This window comes from Varanus komodoensis, unplaced genomic scaffold (genome assembly GCF_004798865.1).
Source record: "Varanus komodoensis strain SLA01 unplaced genomic scaffold, ASM479886v1 scaffold6_1, whole genome shotgun sequence".
Taxonomy (NCBI): Eukaryota; Metazoa; Chordata; class Lepidosauria; order Squamata; family Varanidae; genus Varanus; species Varanus komodoensis.
The window spans coordinates 6,353,722-6,372,483 of NW_025336345.1; the positions used below are offsets into that span (position 1 = coordinate 6,353,722).

General features: G+C 48.9%; 1 protein-coding gene across 1 annotated transcript; it reads right to left on the reverse strand.

Annotated features, from left to right (window-relative positions):
- Positions 1-263: 263 nt before the first annotated feature.
- Positions 264-15,794, reverse strand: SLC34A1 (solute carrier family 34 member 1). Its single transcript, XM_044450951.1, has 12 exons — positions 15,734-15,794; positions 14,208-14,393; positions 8,563-8,691; positions 6,921-7,064; positions 5,991-6,102; positions 5,640-5,835; positions 4,457-4,552; positions 2,952-3,054; positions 2,600-2,767; positions 1,768-1,884; positions 1,177-1,301; positions 264-818 (listed from the first exon to the last, which is right to left on the reverse strand). The coding sequence occupies exons 1-12, from the start codon at positions 15,792-15,794 to the stop codon at positions 264-266; spliced, it is 1,992 nt and encodes a 663-aa protein (XP_044306886.1).
- Positions 15,795-18,762: the final 2,968 nt, after the last annotated feature.

The window sequence follows — 18,762 nt, forward strand, 5'->3', positions numbered from 1 at the left end:
TTGGGAGGGTGTCAGGTTGTGGAATGCTGGTATACACACGCACTGTTAAAGACGTGTGCATCCCATGCATAACGGCAGAACGTGACTGGAACACAGAATTGCACACATGGGAGGGATAAAGTTGCAGCCATTCATGCCTCCACTCAGCACTCAGATGCAGGCAGGCAGGTGCACCTCCTTGCCCTCAAAAGCCAGCCCCCTCGTTGAGTTTCTGCTGAGCATCACTAGCTGTGGGACCAAAGGGAGCAGTGCTCCAGCACGAACTACAGGCGGGTGGCGCTCTGCATGGGCAGTGGATGCAGCCGCGGGGAGGGCTTTGTGGGCAGGGCCAATTCTTCCAAGAAGCTGCATGGAGGATTGTGCAGGCCTGCCTGGGCTTTCCTCTGAGGAGACCGACTGGTGTGTTCCTCTTGGCTCCCCGAGCAGTGGTCAGCACAGCACAGTGTCGCCCTGCTGATCAGCCCGTCCATGGGCTGCAAGGAGTGCAGCCAGTACGGCAGGAAGTCCCAGCTCTGGAGCCACTTGGGCAGTCGGCTGGGGTTTCGCGACTGCATGATGTTGACTAGGGTCACACAAGCCAGAAGGCCGAGGAAAGGGGCTCCCACGCCCACCAGGACCCGCCATCCTGCCATGGAGAGTCCAAAAACCAGCGATGGCAGCAGCAGGAAACAGAGGATCAGGTAGAGAACAGCAAACCAGCGATACTTGGCTGTCCGCGCGCCAAGTGCTCTGGCCATCTGGATGGGGAGGCGGGTGCACGGCAGGGGGTACCACAGCAAGATTCCAGAGATGTTGAAGAAGAAATGGCAGAGGGCAATCTGAGGAAGGAAGCCCAAAACTTAGCAGCCATCTTGGAGGCAATACTGGGAAGTGGCGACATACCCGGAGGAAGCGGCTGTGTGTTTAAAAGGAAATGGTTCTCCCGCTCCCCTTGGTTCACTGTGATGGCCCTCCACTGTAGCCTCTCCCTCTTGTAATACAACAAGCTGGGTGGTATACAATGAAATTTTTAGCACTGTTTCAACTTACATTTCACATTTCTTTTAGACAGATCTTTCACCTGCCAGTCTTACTTTCATACAGGAACATAGCTTCAGCTATGGGGCAGTATCAAAATACAACAACAACAATCGCAACAGCTTCAGCTCACCAGGTGGGGAGAGGGCAGCTGCTCACCTGGAAAGCACTGGCCAGTTTATCTCCCGGACTGGCCAGGGCAGCTAGGATGGCTGTGGTGGTTGTTCCTATGTTGGAACCAAGGGTGAGTGGATAAGCTCGTTCCAGGCTAATCACGCCAAGGCCTGTCCCACAGAGAAAAAGTGGCAATAGTCAGGCAAGCGGCACCATGTGTCCTCACCATATACTCCCAAGACACATGAGATGGGGAGCGTTTCTTCTCCAATCCCTTTCAGAGCCTCTTGAGACACTTCTTAGTCGTGACCTCTCTGTCTCAGGGATTCCAGGATAGCTTATGCTTCACCACACCACCTAAGCTTTGACTACATAACCAAAGGTTAGTCGTGCTGTGATCTTTTGTTCCAAAGGCTTGACTTTTTATAGATCCTGGGTTAGCTGCACCCAAGACCTACTATCTCCTCTCAGGTTGAATGAGGGATGTGGGCCAGAGCAAGAGGCATTGCTTGCTTTGCTTTTCTCAAAAGACTGGGCCAGGTCATTTCAGTTTCTTTTTGTAGACAGACACCTCCTGCTTTGACCTTGTCCCTGGGTAGCTGGGTTCCCATGGAAGTGAAGTCCTTGTTGACTTACCAATGAGTGGGGTGATGGCTGAAGTGAAGACCGAGCTGCTCTGCACGATGAAGGTCATCCCAGCACCAACCAGCATGGCAAAGTAACCAGTGACCCAGCCAAAAGGGGACGGGAGATCTGCCCAAACCAGTGCCAGTGTCAGAAAGAACAAGGAGACAAGGCTGATTCCCATGCATGGATTCTCCCAGAACTAATGAGGCAAACCATCATGCAGGTGTGGAATCCAGAGAAGTCCTACTAGAACAGGGCTCCTCAAACTTTTTCGACAGGGTGCCAGTTGAAAGGCAGCAGCGGCAGGTGCAGGCTGGCGAGACGGGGGTACTGCAGGCGTGGGCTGGTGAGGCGGCAGTGGAGGCGGTGCAGGTGTGCGCATGCACACAGTGAGGCAGCAGCTTGCTCACTCAGAGATCTCTGAGCGAGTCCAAAACAATCTCTGAGTGAGCAAGCTGCCACAGGTGGCGGGTGCGGGGAGTCCAAAACCTCTGAGGCAGGCCAGATAAATGGGCCTGGCAGGCCGGATGTGGCCTGCAGGCCATAGTTTGAGGACCCATGTACTAGAACAGGGGTCTCAAACTCGCGGCCCACGGGCCAATTGCCGGGATGGGCGGGGCATGGGGGAGGGGCCCTGCGGCCTTCAAAGCGCCAGCAGCCCCCCAGGCCGGCCGCGGGATGAGCGGCCCACCACCACCGCGGTGGTGGAATACTTGATGCGGCCCAGCCTCACCCAGACTGCCCCCAGGTAAGTTGAGTTTGAGACCCCTGTACTAGAAGGATCTCTTTGGCCCAGGAAAATGGCAGGAATGCTCTCCGGCTCTGGTTTCTATCCACTCACCGGTGTTGATGACCTTCTGGATAGCTCTGGCCACCTGGCCTTTGAGCACAGAGTTGAGCAGCTTGACCAACATGATGAGGCAGGTGCAGAGCACGATCAGCGAGCCTGCGAGCAGCATGAGGCCCACAGCCAAGTCTGGCAGGGAGGAGTCCACAAATAGGTGATTGCCTGGATGCAAAGGCAGGAGTCAAGGCCAAGGGAAGGTAGCAGGCTGCCCCCTTGCCCCGTTCCTCTCCCTTTCCTGCCCTGAGTTTTGAATCTCCCATGTTACCCTCACAGGACAGGGCTGGCCCACTGGTAGCGGCTGGTTCTTACGGGGCCCTGCTCTCTGAAGGCTGGTGGCAGGTCTTACATTTCTGCTGCATGGCACCGCTGAGATTCCCGGAGCTTTCCAGGCGGCATGGTGCAAGGGAGCTGCAGTTCAGGAGACTCCTCCTAGCTCCTGTGGAAGAAATCTAGAGAGGGGGGCATCAGAGGTATGCAGCCACCTGCAGGAGCCTTGAGGCCATGCATGAGGGGTCCATCACCCCTGCTGAAGCAAGGCCGTCTCACTGTTATCATTAATTCTGACTTTAGCCAGGTTAGTCCTTCCATTTCGTAAGTGATTACTTTGTTAATTCAGTCATATTTCTCGCAGGCAAAGCAAGGCCCACGTAAAAATTCAACGCCAAGTATTCTTCCTTTTTATGGTTTCCCATCTTAGTACTCTCTATTTCAAAGGCCGTCCAGGAAGATGCTGATCCTTTTAAAATGCCTCCTTCCTTTCTCGAAGTGATCCTTAAATATCACTTGCACTGCAATCCTATACTCATTCATGTGGTGGTGAATCCCATTGTACTCAGTGGCTCTTGCTTCTCAGTAGACATGCATAGGTTGCACCTTTATTGGTTCATGGGCTCTAAGAGACTACTCCTTCCAAGAAAAATGTCTAATACACAGTTTAATTTTTGGCCTTGCTGTTCTAATTTCAAGGCTTAATTTCACTTTGAGGATAAAGATGTTAAACCTTTCACATGGGCTGTTCAAGGCTCAAAGTAACACGTTACCTTTGAAATGGCCATGGTGACTCCTGAAAAATATATTATATGATGGTCTCAGGATCCTGGGGATAATATTCATATGTGTGTTTGCAAAATGTGTGGTTCAAAGGACACATTTTCCCTTAATTTGAATATTGGAAACAACAGTTTTAAGATGATTTCAAAGTGGTATATCACTCGCTATTATAAAAATATGTATAACCTGATTTGCTGGAATGTTAAAGAAAGAGTAGTGATTCCTTTAATATGTGATGGATTTTGCTTTCTAGCACAACATTTCTGGGTAAAATAAAAATTTCATTAGAGGGCATTTTGAGCTATCTGATTTGTTTAGATTCACTATTGTTTTGTTGCCTATATGAATTAATTCATTTTAGATGGAGAAGTAGCTATTTGCTACTGGCAGAGCCTTATATAAAAAATATTGGAGGCCATATATAATCACTCATATCAGAAGAATGGCTTGCAAAACTGGGTGCCTGCCAGCGGGGGGCCAAATGAAGGACCCCTGAACATCCTAACCTATGACACATGTGGTCATCTCTAACTCAGCAACTCTGAAAAACCAAATGTACACTGGGCTCTCTGTGAAAACTTGTCTTTCTGGCTCTCCATACACAAGAAAATTGCTCACGCTCCAGTATCCAAAATGCCAAAATAAAGACATCCCATGCATCCATTATTGGCCCATGCAGTTTGGTGTTGAGCCATTGGCTCAAAATCCTTAGCCAGGACTACCAGCACATCCTGACACTCAGCACTCAGTACTGTTTCTTTCCTCCCTCAGCCAAGCTCTCTGCCCTGGTAGAAGCCTCACCTGTGGAGCTGGTGCATCACACCACAGCCGGATCAGACTCTTGTTGTGCAAACTCTCATCACCCGTGGCAATGCCAGTGATCACAGACTTATCCAGCTACAAGAAACAAGGGAACTGGTCATGGAAACCCTGCCAGGGATGGGAGATAGGAACCCTAAAGGCCTTCATAACGGGAGGTGGGTGAGAAGTAGCAGACCCTTAGCCCTAGGATGGCAGGGAATTCATATCCTTTAGACAGGCAAACCAGAAATTTAGATATGGTCTCAAAGCTGAACGGTAAGGCTGGATTCCAAAAGCCCTGCCATAGTTCCTGTTCGCATCCCAATCTCTCACACAGTGACTTGGTTCAGGCATCACAGCAACCCACACTACAGGGCTGAGAAGAGGTTGCTGTTGGATTATTGGTTATTGTTGAAAAATAGGTCCTCATGTTGTCTGAATGCAACTGAGATAGCAAACCATAGCTTTTAATTAGAACAACCCATGGTGTTTTGTTGGGTTGTGAAAGTTGTGGTATGTTAGCTTGGCTGGGTTCAGACAGCATGATAACCCATCTTTCAACAAGCCAGTTTCATAACAGCCCAAACTTAACCCTTGACTGTGGGTTATGCCTGAACTTAGCAGCACTTCTCCCATTATATGTGACTGCTAGTAACTCTAAGCACTTATACTGCTATTGCAGAATATTCTAGGTCAGGAGAGCAGGAAAAACCTGGCCTTCCTGAGTTCACTAAATGGCCACATCCCCATTCCAGACCCATATTCTAGGCACTGTCTGTCTTCTACCCTGGCCTTCTGATCACCTGGCAGCATTTTGTAAACCTTTCTGGGTCCTCAGCTCAGCCCGTGGCTTTCCCTTAGTGACCTAAAGACCCACAGTCCTTGCCTTCTAAATCCCTTTGTTTTTTTTCACAACATCCTAGATACTAACTTTTCACCAGCTGCCATTAATTGGCCTTATTCCCAAATCTACTGAAGGAATGGACTCCGTTGAGCCCAACAAGTGAAATGCCTTCTGATGTAGACAGTAGCTTGGCTTCTGACGCCCCCCAAGAATGGACTGGAAGGTGGAATGGACAGGCAAACATACTGCCAGGATGCCAAGCATGGGGAGGCAAGTGCTTAGATTTCCCACCCCCAGAAAGACTAAAGAGGCCACACTTGGTTACCCGGGAGCACACACCTGGATGATAAGACCAGTGAAGGGCTCTGTGATTACTTTCAGGAGCTCTGGCGCATCCTGTCCACTGCGGAAGTTGAGGGTCGCCACCGCAATCTTGGTGATGCGATGCAGATAGCCAGTGGCCACCTCCAGAGGCAGCAGAACCAGCACTGACAACCAGTTGAAGCAGTCATGTACGGTGGCCCCTGCAAAGGCCCTGCCAGAAGGTAGGGAGACCATTGTTGGCATGGCGTTTGTGAGTTGCAGTGTCAGAGGGTGTGGGGTGGGTCCTAGCCAGGCAGCCATCCAAATATCAGCTCTTCCACCAGCTCGCACACAATTTCCGCTTGCATTGCCCACCACAACACACACCTCTTGAACTCGTTTCTGTCTCCGGCCTGCATAAGCGCCACGATGGTGTTGGTGACAGAGGTGCCGATGTTGGAGCCCATGATGATGGGGATGGCAGCGCCCACCTCCAGCACTGAAAAGAGGAGGGAGGCCTGCTGAGCACGCTGGCTCTGGCAGAGCTTGTGGTGCCCAGTGAGGAGCCTGGCAAAGCTTACTCTGGGTGCCCCCACCTCTGCTGTCTTATCCTTTCCCTCCAAAGCCTACATACATCCCTTGCAGGTGTGCAGATTTCCACAGGCGGGTCTTTGCAGGTAGGTCCAGTTCTATTTTATTATCATGCAGGGGATGCAAATGCTGCAAGAGAGAAGGGGACCCATGTGCCAAGGCCCAGGCCAGTGGGCTGCTTAGCCCAGCATGGTTTACAGTGAATTGGGCAGTGTCTCTCCGGGGTTTGGGCAGGAGTCTCCCCTAGCCCTGGCTGGAGGTGCCAAGGACTGATGCGGGGACTTTCGACTTTTGGTGTGCAAAGCAGGCACCCTGTCAAGGGAGCTATGGCCCTCCCATTCAAGTATCCTGCAGTGGCAGTAAACTGCAGCAGCCCGACTGGGGGAAAAGGGGGAGTGCGTGTTGCCGGATTTCTCATGCATCTATGTGCAGCCAGAGCGCCACATCCCATCCCACAGGGCTCCCCGCTCCCCATGCACACACACACATTCTGTGCACAAAAGCCAACTGGGCAGGCGGCTGAATCTGTTTTCCAGGCAGAAGACAGGACGCCATCTTGCCCCGCACCTGAGAACAAGAGCCCTGCTTCATGGAGACCGGGCAAGAGCAGAGGCCTCTTCTCTCCCAGCATTTGGCGCCAGAAGCAACGACTGCCCTCTGGCCAAATGGTAGGACTGGCCCTGCCATCCTGTTTCTTCAGCCCCTCTTTCCACACACGTTACTCACACCCTGAGGATACCATGCTGACAATGATGGAGGTGGAGGTGCTGGAGCTCTGAACCAGGACGGTGACAAGGATTCCCACCATGAGCCCTGCCACTGGGTTCGAGAGGATGGCGTTGTCCTTGAAAATGTCCCCTGCTACTTTTCCTGGAAAAGATGCAGAATTTAGCGAACCAGGTCTGCACACAAAGCATCTGGGGAGGTCCTGGTGGATTCAGGCTTGTTTACAAAATAGGTTTGGGGGCTCAGCAGTTGAGGACGTAATTTCCTTGCCTCTCCTGTTCAAAGGTTCATGGAGCAAGACTGGTGAGTTGCTGCCGATCCAGGGGCAGGAAGGAGAAAGACCAGAGTCTTCTGGTAGATGTTCAAGGTGATTTGCAGTAGACCTGAAAGGGTTTCTGACTCCAAAAATGTTTAACAATGGCAAGAACAAAAAGCATCTTACCCACCCCCTCTTCTCTATATTTGACCGCTTAAATTGTGAAAGTTTGGATGGGGGGAGTCAGGAATGGTTTTATGGGGGAGAGGGTGGCAAACTAATTTTGATACTGAAGCATCGCCTTGGTCTGAGCCCTGTGTTCAGAGCACTCTGATCCTTAATTCTAGAAGGCACATGCCTGCCTTGAACTGCTATTTTGCACCTGAGCCCAGTTGGTGGATCTTGAGTCTACAGAAAAACAGAACAGGACAAAGCAGATCCTGGACGCCTGAAGGCAGCCCCCTCCCCCCACAGAATCAAGGCTAGCCCCAGAGTCAAGCGAATCCCAGTGAAATCTTCCTTCACCACTTAGCGCCCTCCACTGCAGAGGACCGTGACTAATCTAGCTTCTTGGCTGCATGTGCCCTCAGTCTCTGCTCCTGCTCTCGGGCTGGATAATCGATGGAAAATTCTGCCCTGCAACTGTGAGGAGTTCTCTCTAGTTTGGTCCCCCTTCCTCCCTCCCTCCCTCCCCTCCCACCACCAGCCCCACTTCACTGGTCTGCTGGCTCCTAGTGTAGTCCCCATCCATTCTTCCCAGCTTCAACCTCCTGCAGCTTCTCATAGCCATTTTTATGTTGTACATGCAAGACCATGAAGGAAGAAAGGGAGGATTAGAGAAATTCATGGAGGATTAAGCTGTGTATGGCTGCTTGTCAGGACGGCTTTAGGCAGCTTCAGCCATCAGAGGCACCATGTCCTTGTTCCCCAGTTGCTCCAATCATGAGGGGCTTCCTGGAGAAATCTGGCCGGCCGCTGGGAGAACAGAGTGCGGGATTACCTGGGCCTCTGGTCTGATCTAGCAGGGCTTTTTTTACACCCCTCAGGAGTAGTTGCACACACATACTCAAATTATATCACTTAACTTTCTTTCCCTTCAGGCTATGCTGCAAGGTTATTTATGCTGAAAGTGTCCAAAGCAGGAAACTCTGCCATTTTCTTTTGTTTCATTAAGAATTTGTGAAGTTGAAACTTGACATTTGGCACCAAGTCATGGCAAATTTAGAGGACACACCAGTCAGGAAGCTAGAAAAGAGCTTGCTTCTCTCTGTGTGTAACAAGGGGACAACAGGCACAAGAATCTCCTGACTCCAGGAAGATACAGCCAAGGACCACCCCAGTTACAGAGAAGGGAGGGAGGACAGAAAAATATATCAAGACTCTCACCTCCTGCCAGTTGGAAAGCAGAACTCAGCACATCGAGGGAGCACACGAACAGGTACAAAAAAACAAACATCAGGGGCACCTTGAGAAGAGAGATGAGGATGGATTTTGTCCTTGCACATCTGCCAAATGCTGCAAGGGAACAACAGGCATTAAGCCCCACCTTGTATGGCCAGGTCCTGCCTGTTGCCTCCCACACCTCACCTTCTGCTCTGCTCCCCACAGTGAGCTTTCCACCAAATCTCTGGCTGTAGGGAATGCTTGTGCTCCCACGAAGCCCGGGAAGGAGCTGCCCCCATGTCAGAAATATAATTTACAGTGTCAAAGAGGAAACACAATAGAGGAAGTTAAAAGCAAAGGCATACAGTGATCACTGGGTCAGCTTGTGCTCCAGTATAGGAAGAGACACTTTGCCGTAGAAGAGGGGTAGGTGAGAGGCGTCCTTCCATCATACTGGCATTTCAGTTCTTGAAACAAACTCAATACATTTCAACTCCAGCTTGCGTTGCTTAGAAACAGGAAAGACCCTGCCAATAATCTTTCTATAAATGCCTAGTGCTTCACAGCAGGGAAATGGGCACAAGTGGGACCAGCCAGCCTTTGGCACCCCTGCAGTCAGCGTGGGCAGGGGATAATAAAGAGAAAAATCGCATTCTGACACGATGCAGGCACCTTCTTTCTGGCCAAAGGGCACAGCAAGAAAGGGGCTGGAGAGCTTGGAGCCTCTTTGCACAATTCTGTGCCTCAGCAGCTTCCCTTAAGGGAGACTTCCCTGTGGGAAGTGTCTCTCTCAATATTTATCTGCTGGAAACAGAATGTGTGTGGTTGTTGCTGTTATACAGAATTGATGTTTTCTTTTGAACAAGCAGGGAATCATTACTGATTCATGCCAAACGTGCATCTTGGGCCTTTTCACACACAACACAATAGGCACTTGGATGGTTTTTCTACTGTTTCAAAAGCTTACGTCCTCTATTTGTTTTGGATTTGATGGGAATGTTAGAATGTTTGCTGGGCCAGATTTAAGGGTGACAGTGGAATCCTCTTCATCCCTGGAGGACTGATCTGGCAGCAACTGGTTATTATTCCCCCCCCCCCCCGCAATATCCCTGTTATGGGGCCCAATTCAATGCCTGTTTACTCAGGAGTGTCTCAGTAAATTCAAGGAGAACCACTCCCAAGTGTGTTGCCTTATAATAAGAAAGAGTCACCATTAAAATGTTGCATAAACTGAGTTATAAAGCAGGTCAGCATGACCCACAGATCCACAAACCTTTCCCAAAACTTCCTTTGCATTAGCAATTGGCACAACAGTCATACCAGCTGAGGAGAAGAAAAATTCCCAGCTAGATTCCAAATTTAATGCATGTGTAACAGCCATACATGACATTTCCTCCCTCATGTTAGCATCAGGGACACTTCTACCTTTATTTTTGTTCTTGAGCAAATACAGATTATCCTTACTTATCTTGACACCAGAGGACAAATCTTTCACCAAGAAGTGTCTATATTTATGATCATGTATTAATTTCAAAGATCTCTTTGCCAAATTTTTGTTCACTTTCATCTTCCCAAGCAGCTCATGAAAAAACACATAATACATCAAAAACAATAAAGCCACTGTCCAAAACTCAAAATATTACAACATTATGGCCCTAGTGGTTTAATACAAGACAGACGATATATTACAAAGCAGTCTGAAATAACTGTTGAGATCCATGTAGAGTAGGGGTACCACATATCTCCCTAGGGACGGGATTCCACAAATGTGGGGCTACTACTGAAAAGGCCCCATCTCTTGTATCCCTCAGTGGTGAGTCCATGAACACAGTCAATGAGTGCACTTGATCTCAAGGCCTCGACACGTCCATATAGGCAGTTCCTCAAACATCCTGGCTGCAAACCACTTAGTGCTGTTCAGGTCACAGCCAGTGCTTTAAATGGGGCATAGAAGCAGGTAACCAATGCAGCTGGTTCACTACTGATGGCACATGCTCCAACCGCTTGGCCTCCAGAAGGCTCTGAGCAATTGCACTGCATTCTCTCCTGGGTTCTGAAGTTTCTTTAAACAAAGCACTACAAAGAGAACATTACAAGAGACTTCTGGAAGTTACTTGGATGTGTATGACTCTGGATGGGGTTGAATTTGATGGGCCAGTCCTCTGTACCTCCGTAGCCTGCAAAATGCCTGGGAGAACACCCAAACTGCAAACCTGGTCTTTGGGGGTGGGAGGTGGGTGCAATCCCATTCAGAACCATTGCATCCTTTGTCCAGCTCAAGAGAATTCCTTGACTTGCCTTTATTATGTTTCAGCTGGTTGGCCCTCATCCATCTCAAGACTAACCTGTGGCTTCCCTGGGGCTAGCGGCTGGAAATAAGAGGCACCTATCCTCATTGTACCAATGACTCTTCAGCACTCCTTCCAACAGAGGAGCCTTCCCCAGGCTGGTGGTTTCCAGACATGCTGGACTACGACTCCCTTGATTGACAGCATTTTAGCAATAGGGGAATTGTAGCATAACATCTGGTGGTGGGGTTGTCTCTCCTAGAAGAAAAGCTGATGCCTTAGATAAAACACTGAGCTGTGCTAGCTTCTAGAATAACACTCCAAACCAGCCATTTCATTTGGACCTGCCAGAAAAGGAACTGTGCACAACAACATATACTTTCTTGTTGTTGAGTGCTGTCAAGTCATCTCCAACCTATGGCAACCCTATGCATTGTCCTCCAAATTGTCCTGTCCTTCACAGTCCTATTCAACTCTTATAAACTCAAAGCTATGGCTTCCTTTATATAACTGAGCCACCTCACAGTTGTTCTCCCTCTTCCTCAGCATTCGTGTCTTCTTCAATGAGACCTGCTTCTCATGATGTGCACAAAGTACGACAACTTTGAGTTTTATCATTTTTACATCCAGGACAAGTTCTGGCTTGATTTGCTTTCAGACCTATTTGTTCATTTTTCTGTTGGTCAAGTTTCAATATTCACAAAGCTTTCTTCCAGCACCATGTTTTCTTTTTATCAGCTTTCCTCCCTGTCCAGCTTTCACACCCGTACATGGTGAGTGGGAACGCAGTGGTGTGGATTGTCTTGGCCTTAATGTCCCGTGAAATCTCCCTACACCTAATGATCTTTTCTAGTTCCTTCACTGGTCCCCTTCCAAGTCTCGGCCTTCCTTGAATTTCTTGGCTGCAGCCTCCATTTGAGTTGATGGTTGCGCCAAGGTTTGCAAAATCTTCCATGACTTCAGCCTCTTCACTGTTGACCTTAACGTGCTGAAATTCTTCTGTAGTCATGATTTCTGTTTTCCTCCTGTTCAGCTGCTATCCCGCTTTTGCACTTTCTTCTTTCAGGAGTCATTTCAGTTTATTGCTGCTTTCTGCCAGTAACATGGGATATCTTAAATTATTGATGCATCTTCTGCCAATTTTCAGGAGGCTCCCGGCTGATACTGAGCTGCATCGTGTGCGCACGTGTCCACCGCTTCAGCCTCCCCGGCAGCACTCACTTGGCTGTTGCCCAAGACTGGCTCTCACCCTGCCCAAGCTCCAGGGCTAGAATGGAGGGAGGTTGCAGCACCCTCCTCCTAGCTCTTCCGCCTGCTTGCTGCTGCCTTGGGCGAGCCCTCTTGGGCTGCCTCCTGCAAGCCTTTAGATGCCTCCTGGCAGGTACAGCAGGAAGCTCCGCCTCCCCTCGAGAGGCATCCGAGCCCTTCTTGTTGGACAGATACATCGCAGTCACCTGGCAATGTGCCCGGCTTCCCCACCAGTTGCTCTCACCATGTGTCAGTGTTGCTGAGGCCAATGGCTGCACCGGTTCCGCTGTTGCACTGAGCAGAGCCCTCTGCGCCCTCCTCACAGAGCTTGTGGCTGCAGTGGAGTCCCAGACATGTAGCTGCACCCCCGACTGCCTTGATTCTCCTGCTCCGTGGCCCCAGCTTTATGTCTGAAGTGTGCCCTTCTTTCGGGAGGGAAACCCCCTCCTGATACTGTGCATGTGCAGTACGCACTGGCCCACTCCCATTGTAGCCTTGGATGAAGGGGCCACTGGCTGTGGGCCAATGCGTTACTGCTGCCAGGATTGCCAAATGAGCAGGGAAAAAACTGGCCAGGTCTGCTCCTGCCATGTTAACAGCGGCCCGATGTGAAGATGACGGTTTCATAGCATGGGGTGAGTGCCACCTTTGCAGACCAAGATGAAGGCGTGGGGCAGGGCCTGGTAAAAGCTGGCCAGTTGCAACCCTGTAGGGAGCAGGACTTGACCGGCCGCAACTTTCCTGGTACCAGGCGGTGGTTTCACAACTGATAAGCTACTCCCACAAGAGTCAGAAATCTGAGATGTGGGTACACGTGTCATTGAAGATGCCACCTGTTGACTCGGGAAGTCCTCAAACAAGACTTCATGTCTTTATTTGGTTGAAACTCCATCTGTCAAGTGCGCTTGCACGCAAAAGCTCTTTGGGGTCATCAAAACATCACTCTTTTGCAATTTGCTCAGCATTGAATTAAAATGGAGGTGCCCTGCAAGCACTTCATACCAGGTATTATTCCACAAAGCCCTTTCTTAAGGCCAAGCTCCTCTTATGTTTACTAAATCCTATTTAGCAAAGATTCTCACCACCATAAAGTTTTCTCTGCATAAATTCGTCTTATCTTATTACTTTAGTGGCATGGATTAGGGAGGAACAACTTGTTGGTTCCCCCTTGAAGGGCTTCTCCTGATTGTCACAATGACAGTTTCTGCATAGCTGAGAGGCTTTAATAACTGAGTTCTTGTTACAGTTTCTTGCTATGTTTTAGAGAAGATTATCTTCCACTAAAAAATGAAATGTAAAAGAGGAAATCATTAATTTAAGCCTCATGCCTCCTCAGGAAGGGAAACTGGTACTGGAACATTGAAGTTATTCAATTATTCCCAGGTAATTATTCATTAGCCGCTAGCTTCATCTTGCTCATCAAGAAGCAACCAAATGGGCTGAACCTGCAAAGAGGAACAGTAGATAAAAGGCAACCCAGATGGTGGGGGGGGGGCACTGGGGGTGAGGGGTGCCTTACCCAAGCACCTTCCAAAATCTGGAGCTGGCACTGCGCACACCACCAGTTTCCCACACCAGGAATTCCCAGATGGGGAGTCCCAGCCCCTGATGGGAAAAATGCTCGGCTTGAAGCAGCGCCGGTTGCCTCTGCCTTCCTGGTGCCAAGGTAAACTTCAGGCCCTAGAGCAGGGAAAGGAAGGGGGCACTGGGTCAATGTAAACAGGGCCCTGCTCGCCTCCATTCCACTCAGGCGTTTGCCTTTTGCCAGCACCCTCTCCTGAATGCACGCAGCACCCTTTCTCCCCCCCCCCCCCCGGGCGTCTTTGCAAGAGAAGCTGAGGAATGAGCCCGGTCTGCAGGCCGCTTCTTAGCCCTGCATCTGTGCAGCTAAAAGAATGCCCTTAACCGCTTGTTGTGAAGGAGTCATTAAAAGCACTTAACTGACAAAACTGCAAGACTTTGGTGCAGGAAAGCCCTGCTGGCATGTGTCGGCAGGAGCGCTCTTCTCCTGCTGGGTCGGCACAGTGGGAAAGGGCCCGCCTTTCAAAACGCTTGTTAAAATCGGAACGGCAGAGGCATGGGGCAGGTGGGGGAGCACAATGCTTCCCTTACCTGGTTTCTGTGCTTCATCAAAGCCTGAATGCAGGTTCTGCCAGGGTTTGGAAGAGTGGGTGTCCAACTCATACTTCTCTGTGCTTTCAGCCCGCCTCCCAGGGGGCCCTGCACAGAGGTAGTCATAGTCCGGGTGACTCACAGTGGGGAACAGGTAAGCTCTAGGGTCAGGGATCCCCTGCAGAGCTACAGAGAAAGAGTCGCTGGTTAGTCACCCAGGCCCCTGAATCGCAGGAGGTAGAACAAAAGACCTCAGAGATAATCTTCAACTCTAATCCCAGAATGAGGCCCCAGTAGAAAGAAGAACCATCCCATGAGAGGCCCATGTCCCCAAAAGCAGACCCTCTCCAAGCGCACCAACTTAGGAGGAAATGCAAGACAGCTCTTTCCAGGAAAATGCAATGTCCGAAGAAGCAAGCTATTCTCAGCACCCTGTTGACCCCTCCCTGTGCTCGGGTGACTGCTGTGGGCTGGCGTCTGCCCAGGCTTCCACCTGGAGCCCTTCTGCTTTAGCAATGTGCAGGAACAGACCAAAGAGGTGCAACAGGTAATGGGAGCGCCCTTCAGGCATGCATTAGAACCTCCAGAGCAAAAGACTCCCAGTAGCCACCCTTCAGGGGAATAAACCAATGAGACCTAGTTGCCCAGGAAATAAAGAGTGAGAGGGAAGATACAAAGAAGGTAGAATGAAGAAGAGAAGAGGCAGGCCATCAAGCGTGCAGGCAGGTGCAATGCTCAGTTGCAGAAGCAGACTCCTGTGCAAAGTATATAAGGTCTGAGCAGACCAAAGGCCTGGCCCGGCCCGGCATTTCGGTCCCGCAATACCTTGGGGGCTGGGGCAGAAGGAATAAGGCGGTGCTCTTCCTCCCACTCTTCCCACAGGTCTTCCTCCTACTCCCACAGGTCGACGGCATTGCACTGGGCTCTCTCTGCCATAGGGTAGCATCGCTGCCTGCCAAGCTGAACAAACACAGGTCAGTCGCAGGGGGCTGGCACTGCTCTTTATTGGATTGATGGATGATCGATCGATTGATTTGTACCCTGTCTTTTCAGCAAGGAAATAGTGTATAAGGCAGCAAACAATCACAAGGTCAATAAATAAATAAGCAAGCAAGCAACTTGGTTAAATAATGATAATAAAAGAAATAGATTTTAAAATGCAGCAATAACCATAAAAACAGCAGATCTTACTACGGCTTACAGATCAAAGGCCTGCTTGATTAAAAAACACCTTTGCCTGCTGAGAGGGAGCCAACCTTCCCTGCCACCCAGCAGGGAGTTCCTGAGCCTGGATTAACCTCCAGGCTACGAGTGCTCACTGCTTGACCTACATAGAGCAAAGCCGCCTTTGTGGGGCTTCCTTTGGAAGTGGTCTGGAAACTTCAGCTGGTCCAAAACAGGGCAGTGGCAGTATTAATGGGGACCAGCCCATGTGATCATGTGATGCCAGTACTTTACCAGCTGTACCAGCCCATGTCTGCGCCCAATTCAAATTGCTGGTATGAACTTTCAGAGCCAGAGATTACCTGACTGAACATCTCCTTCCATATATACAACTGCCAAGACCCTAAGTGCATCCTCAGCCATCGTTCCCTGGGAACACCTGCCTAAGAAACGATGGGGTGGCTGCTAAGAAGAGGGTCTCTTGTGCTGGGATGCCTGGTTGTGGAGTGAATATCTCAGGCTCACAGCGCCCTTTCTGGTGCCAAGAGAAGGCTTCCTATTTTCCCAGGCATTTTACTCTTTCAGTTCCCCTTGTTTCAAATCTGCTACTGCATTTTAAATATTAGTGTTGCTGCTTGGTTTTACTTTGATTTGGACTTATATTTTATAGAGCAGTTTTAAACATTTATTTATTTATTTATTTATTTATTTATTTATTTATTTGAAATAGTTATATTCCATCCTTAATCCATACAGGATCCGTATTACATCTTCACAGTATATATATTGTTGTATGTTATGGTTTTAATTGTTGTGAACCACCCAGAGAACATAGAAATGTAATACATACATAAATAATAAAATAAGGATCTCTAGATCTGACTCAGGGATTCCCCACCCAAAACTCACCAATTACTGTGGAAGTCAGTTCCACAGTGATTCCATGTAAGTCAGTTCCATGGCTAGCACCATATTGCTTTGATGGCTATACCAGCATAGCAGGGGGACTTGCCACCTGAGTGCTTAAGAAAGAAACCAAAGACACTTCTGGCATCTGACTGCACAAAAGTTCAAATAGATTAAACCTGCACAGGTATGACTGGCGAATTGCCTAACATTGTGCTGGGCATCCTTTATCTTATGAGATATTCTGGTCTTCAGTTTATCTGAAAGCCAAGAGCCTGTCTCAGGATGGCCTGGAGTCAGCTGCCAAAGCCAGTCCTGCCAAGGTTACCCATCTGGATGGCCTTTTCTTCCTTCCAGGCCCCCGATGTGGTTCTCTAGTGCTAGCTTAAGCTCTTGTCCCCTTACCTGATGCAGATGAACCACTCAGACCAACATCTCAAGGCTGCCCGCTATGTCTACACTCCGCTCTCAGGCAAACTGGCTGGAGACAAGAAGTGTGTCCTTTATACACAGGACAGGAGCAAAGTCTAAAGAGTCTTGTGCTGCCTCTTGTCTCCATTTGATGCTCCCCTCCTCCCAGGCATTCCTTCAGTTAATTGCTAACTTCTGCAACACCCTGAGCTGTGCAATAAGATGAGCTGTGCCTTGTTGGCAAGACAGTGATGCAACAGTGTCTGGTCTACCCAGATCCTGGTCCCCAAGGAGGCCATCGCATCGCTGCGCCACATGATCCACGGATAGGAAACATCTCACTTCGGGTTGACGGCTGGGGTCAGGACCCCGTCAAAACATTTCGAAGGAGATAAAGGGACTTCAAAGAGATGTTACTGTAAGCAGGCATAAGAGTTGATTTAACATGCAGGGGTATATGCTTTTGGACGGGTTGTCTGACACAGAAGGAAACAAAGAGATGCTGACTCAGGACTGTGCATGCAGGAGCTGTGCAGAAGACATTGGAAGCAACCTTCACACATGGGCTAGGATCTTTCGATCAGCTGTCCCCAAACTTTTTTGGGCAGCTGCCCCTCTTTCCTCTTGGGAGACAACCCTAGTGGCCTCATGCCTCTTTCTTTATATTAGATCTATTGCACTGTTGACTGCTGGATCTTTCCACCATCCACAGGGGGGCAGCACTGCCCACTTTGGGAATTGCTGCTTTATAGCAAAAAACTCATAATACCCATTCTTAAGAAGAAATAAATCTACCACAACGTATTGTCCTTGACTCCCACCGAAAGCATCCTTAATAGATGGGTGCCAAGGTGCATCTTGAATGCCTCCAGGGTGGGAGAGCCCATGACCCCTCTCAGTAGTTGATTCCATTGTTGTATTCGCTAACAATCAGAAAGTTTCTCCTGATATTCAGCCAGAATCTGGCTTCCTATAAATTGAACCCATTATTCCATATCCTGCACTATGGGATGATTGAGATCTATTTCTGTTGTGGATGGAAATTTCCATTACTGGCTCGATTTGTCATTAGGTAACCCTTTATGAAGTCATAGAATCAGGGCATAGGCGAGTTGGAAGAGCCCTTGAAAGCGGTTGGTTCCAACCTCCTACTCAGTACAGGGGTCAATGCCATACTAACAAACCACAAGGATAGCTGTGCTGATCCATCGGGAAGAGGGAATCCAAAAGCCACAGTTGGGCAATACCTTTATTAGGACCAACCCAAATGCCACAAAGATGCAAATGCTTTACATTCTCCAGAGTTCTTCATCAGGTGAGAAAGCACAAAGAGCAGGGGATGGGGGAATCAAAAGCGAGTCTACACATTTGGTCAGATGCATTGGCCATGAGGCGGCAATTTAGAGACAGTCTCAAAAGGGAAACTTGCAGTTTGAATGAGTGAGCCAGTATTGGGAGTCTCACATTGTACCTAGCAGTGACTTTGGGGGATGAGAAGCACAGGCTGGTCTCCATGTATGAAAACACAAAGGGGAGATGTAACTCTATTCTGCCTTTTGTCCAAGCCAAAGCCTATCCAACAAATGAGTAATAAAATGGTGAGGATTTGGTATCTCTGATTCTGAGTATTGGGTAAAACAATACAAATCAAGCACATCAAGTACCCAGTTACTTTATAGGTCTACTTTATGTTATCTGTTGTGTTAGCTTTTAAAAACGTTTTAAACAGTTGTGCATTTTGGAAAATAATTATGGTGTTTTATTGTATTTTCCAAATTGTATTGCCTTTTCAATGCAAAAATTGAAAGATAAATTTAAAACAGCAAAAGCCACTGCTGTTCATAAAATAGATAATACAATAAAACTCCATAAAATATACTCTGTGGCCGTGGGAAGCTAACTTGTAACTACAGCTGCACTGGGTAGTCCTGGACTATGAAAAAATGGTAGGTCAGGGTGCAAGAGGAAGCGTTATAATCAATATAAAACAATATAAACAAGGAAAGGAGGCAGAACATATATACACACATACACACAATGAAAACGAGCTTTATATATTTCATGAAGTATTGCA

Bases quoted from the DNA above. Each gene is read 5' to 3' on its own strand.
- SLC34A1 (XM_044450951.1), bottom strand. From the start codon at position 15,794: ATGGCTGAGGATGCACTTAGGGTCTTGGCAGTTGTATATATGGAAGGA. The intron at 2,768-2,951 runs GTAAGACCTGCC...CTTTGCATCCAG, and splicing joins CGGTGCCATGCAGCAGAAAT to GCAATCACCTATTTGTGGAC. The intron at 1,885-2,599 runs GTGAGTGGATAG...TGGTTTGGGCAG, and splicing joins CCAGAAGGTCATCAACACCG to ATCTCCCGTCCCCTTTTGGC.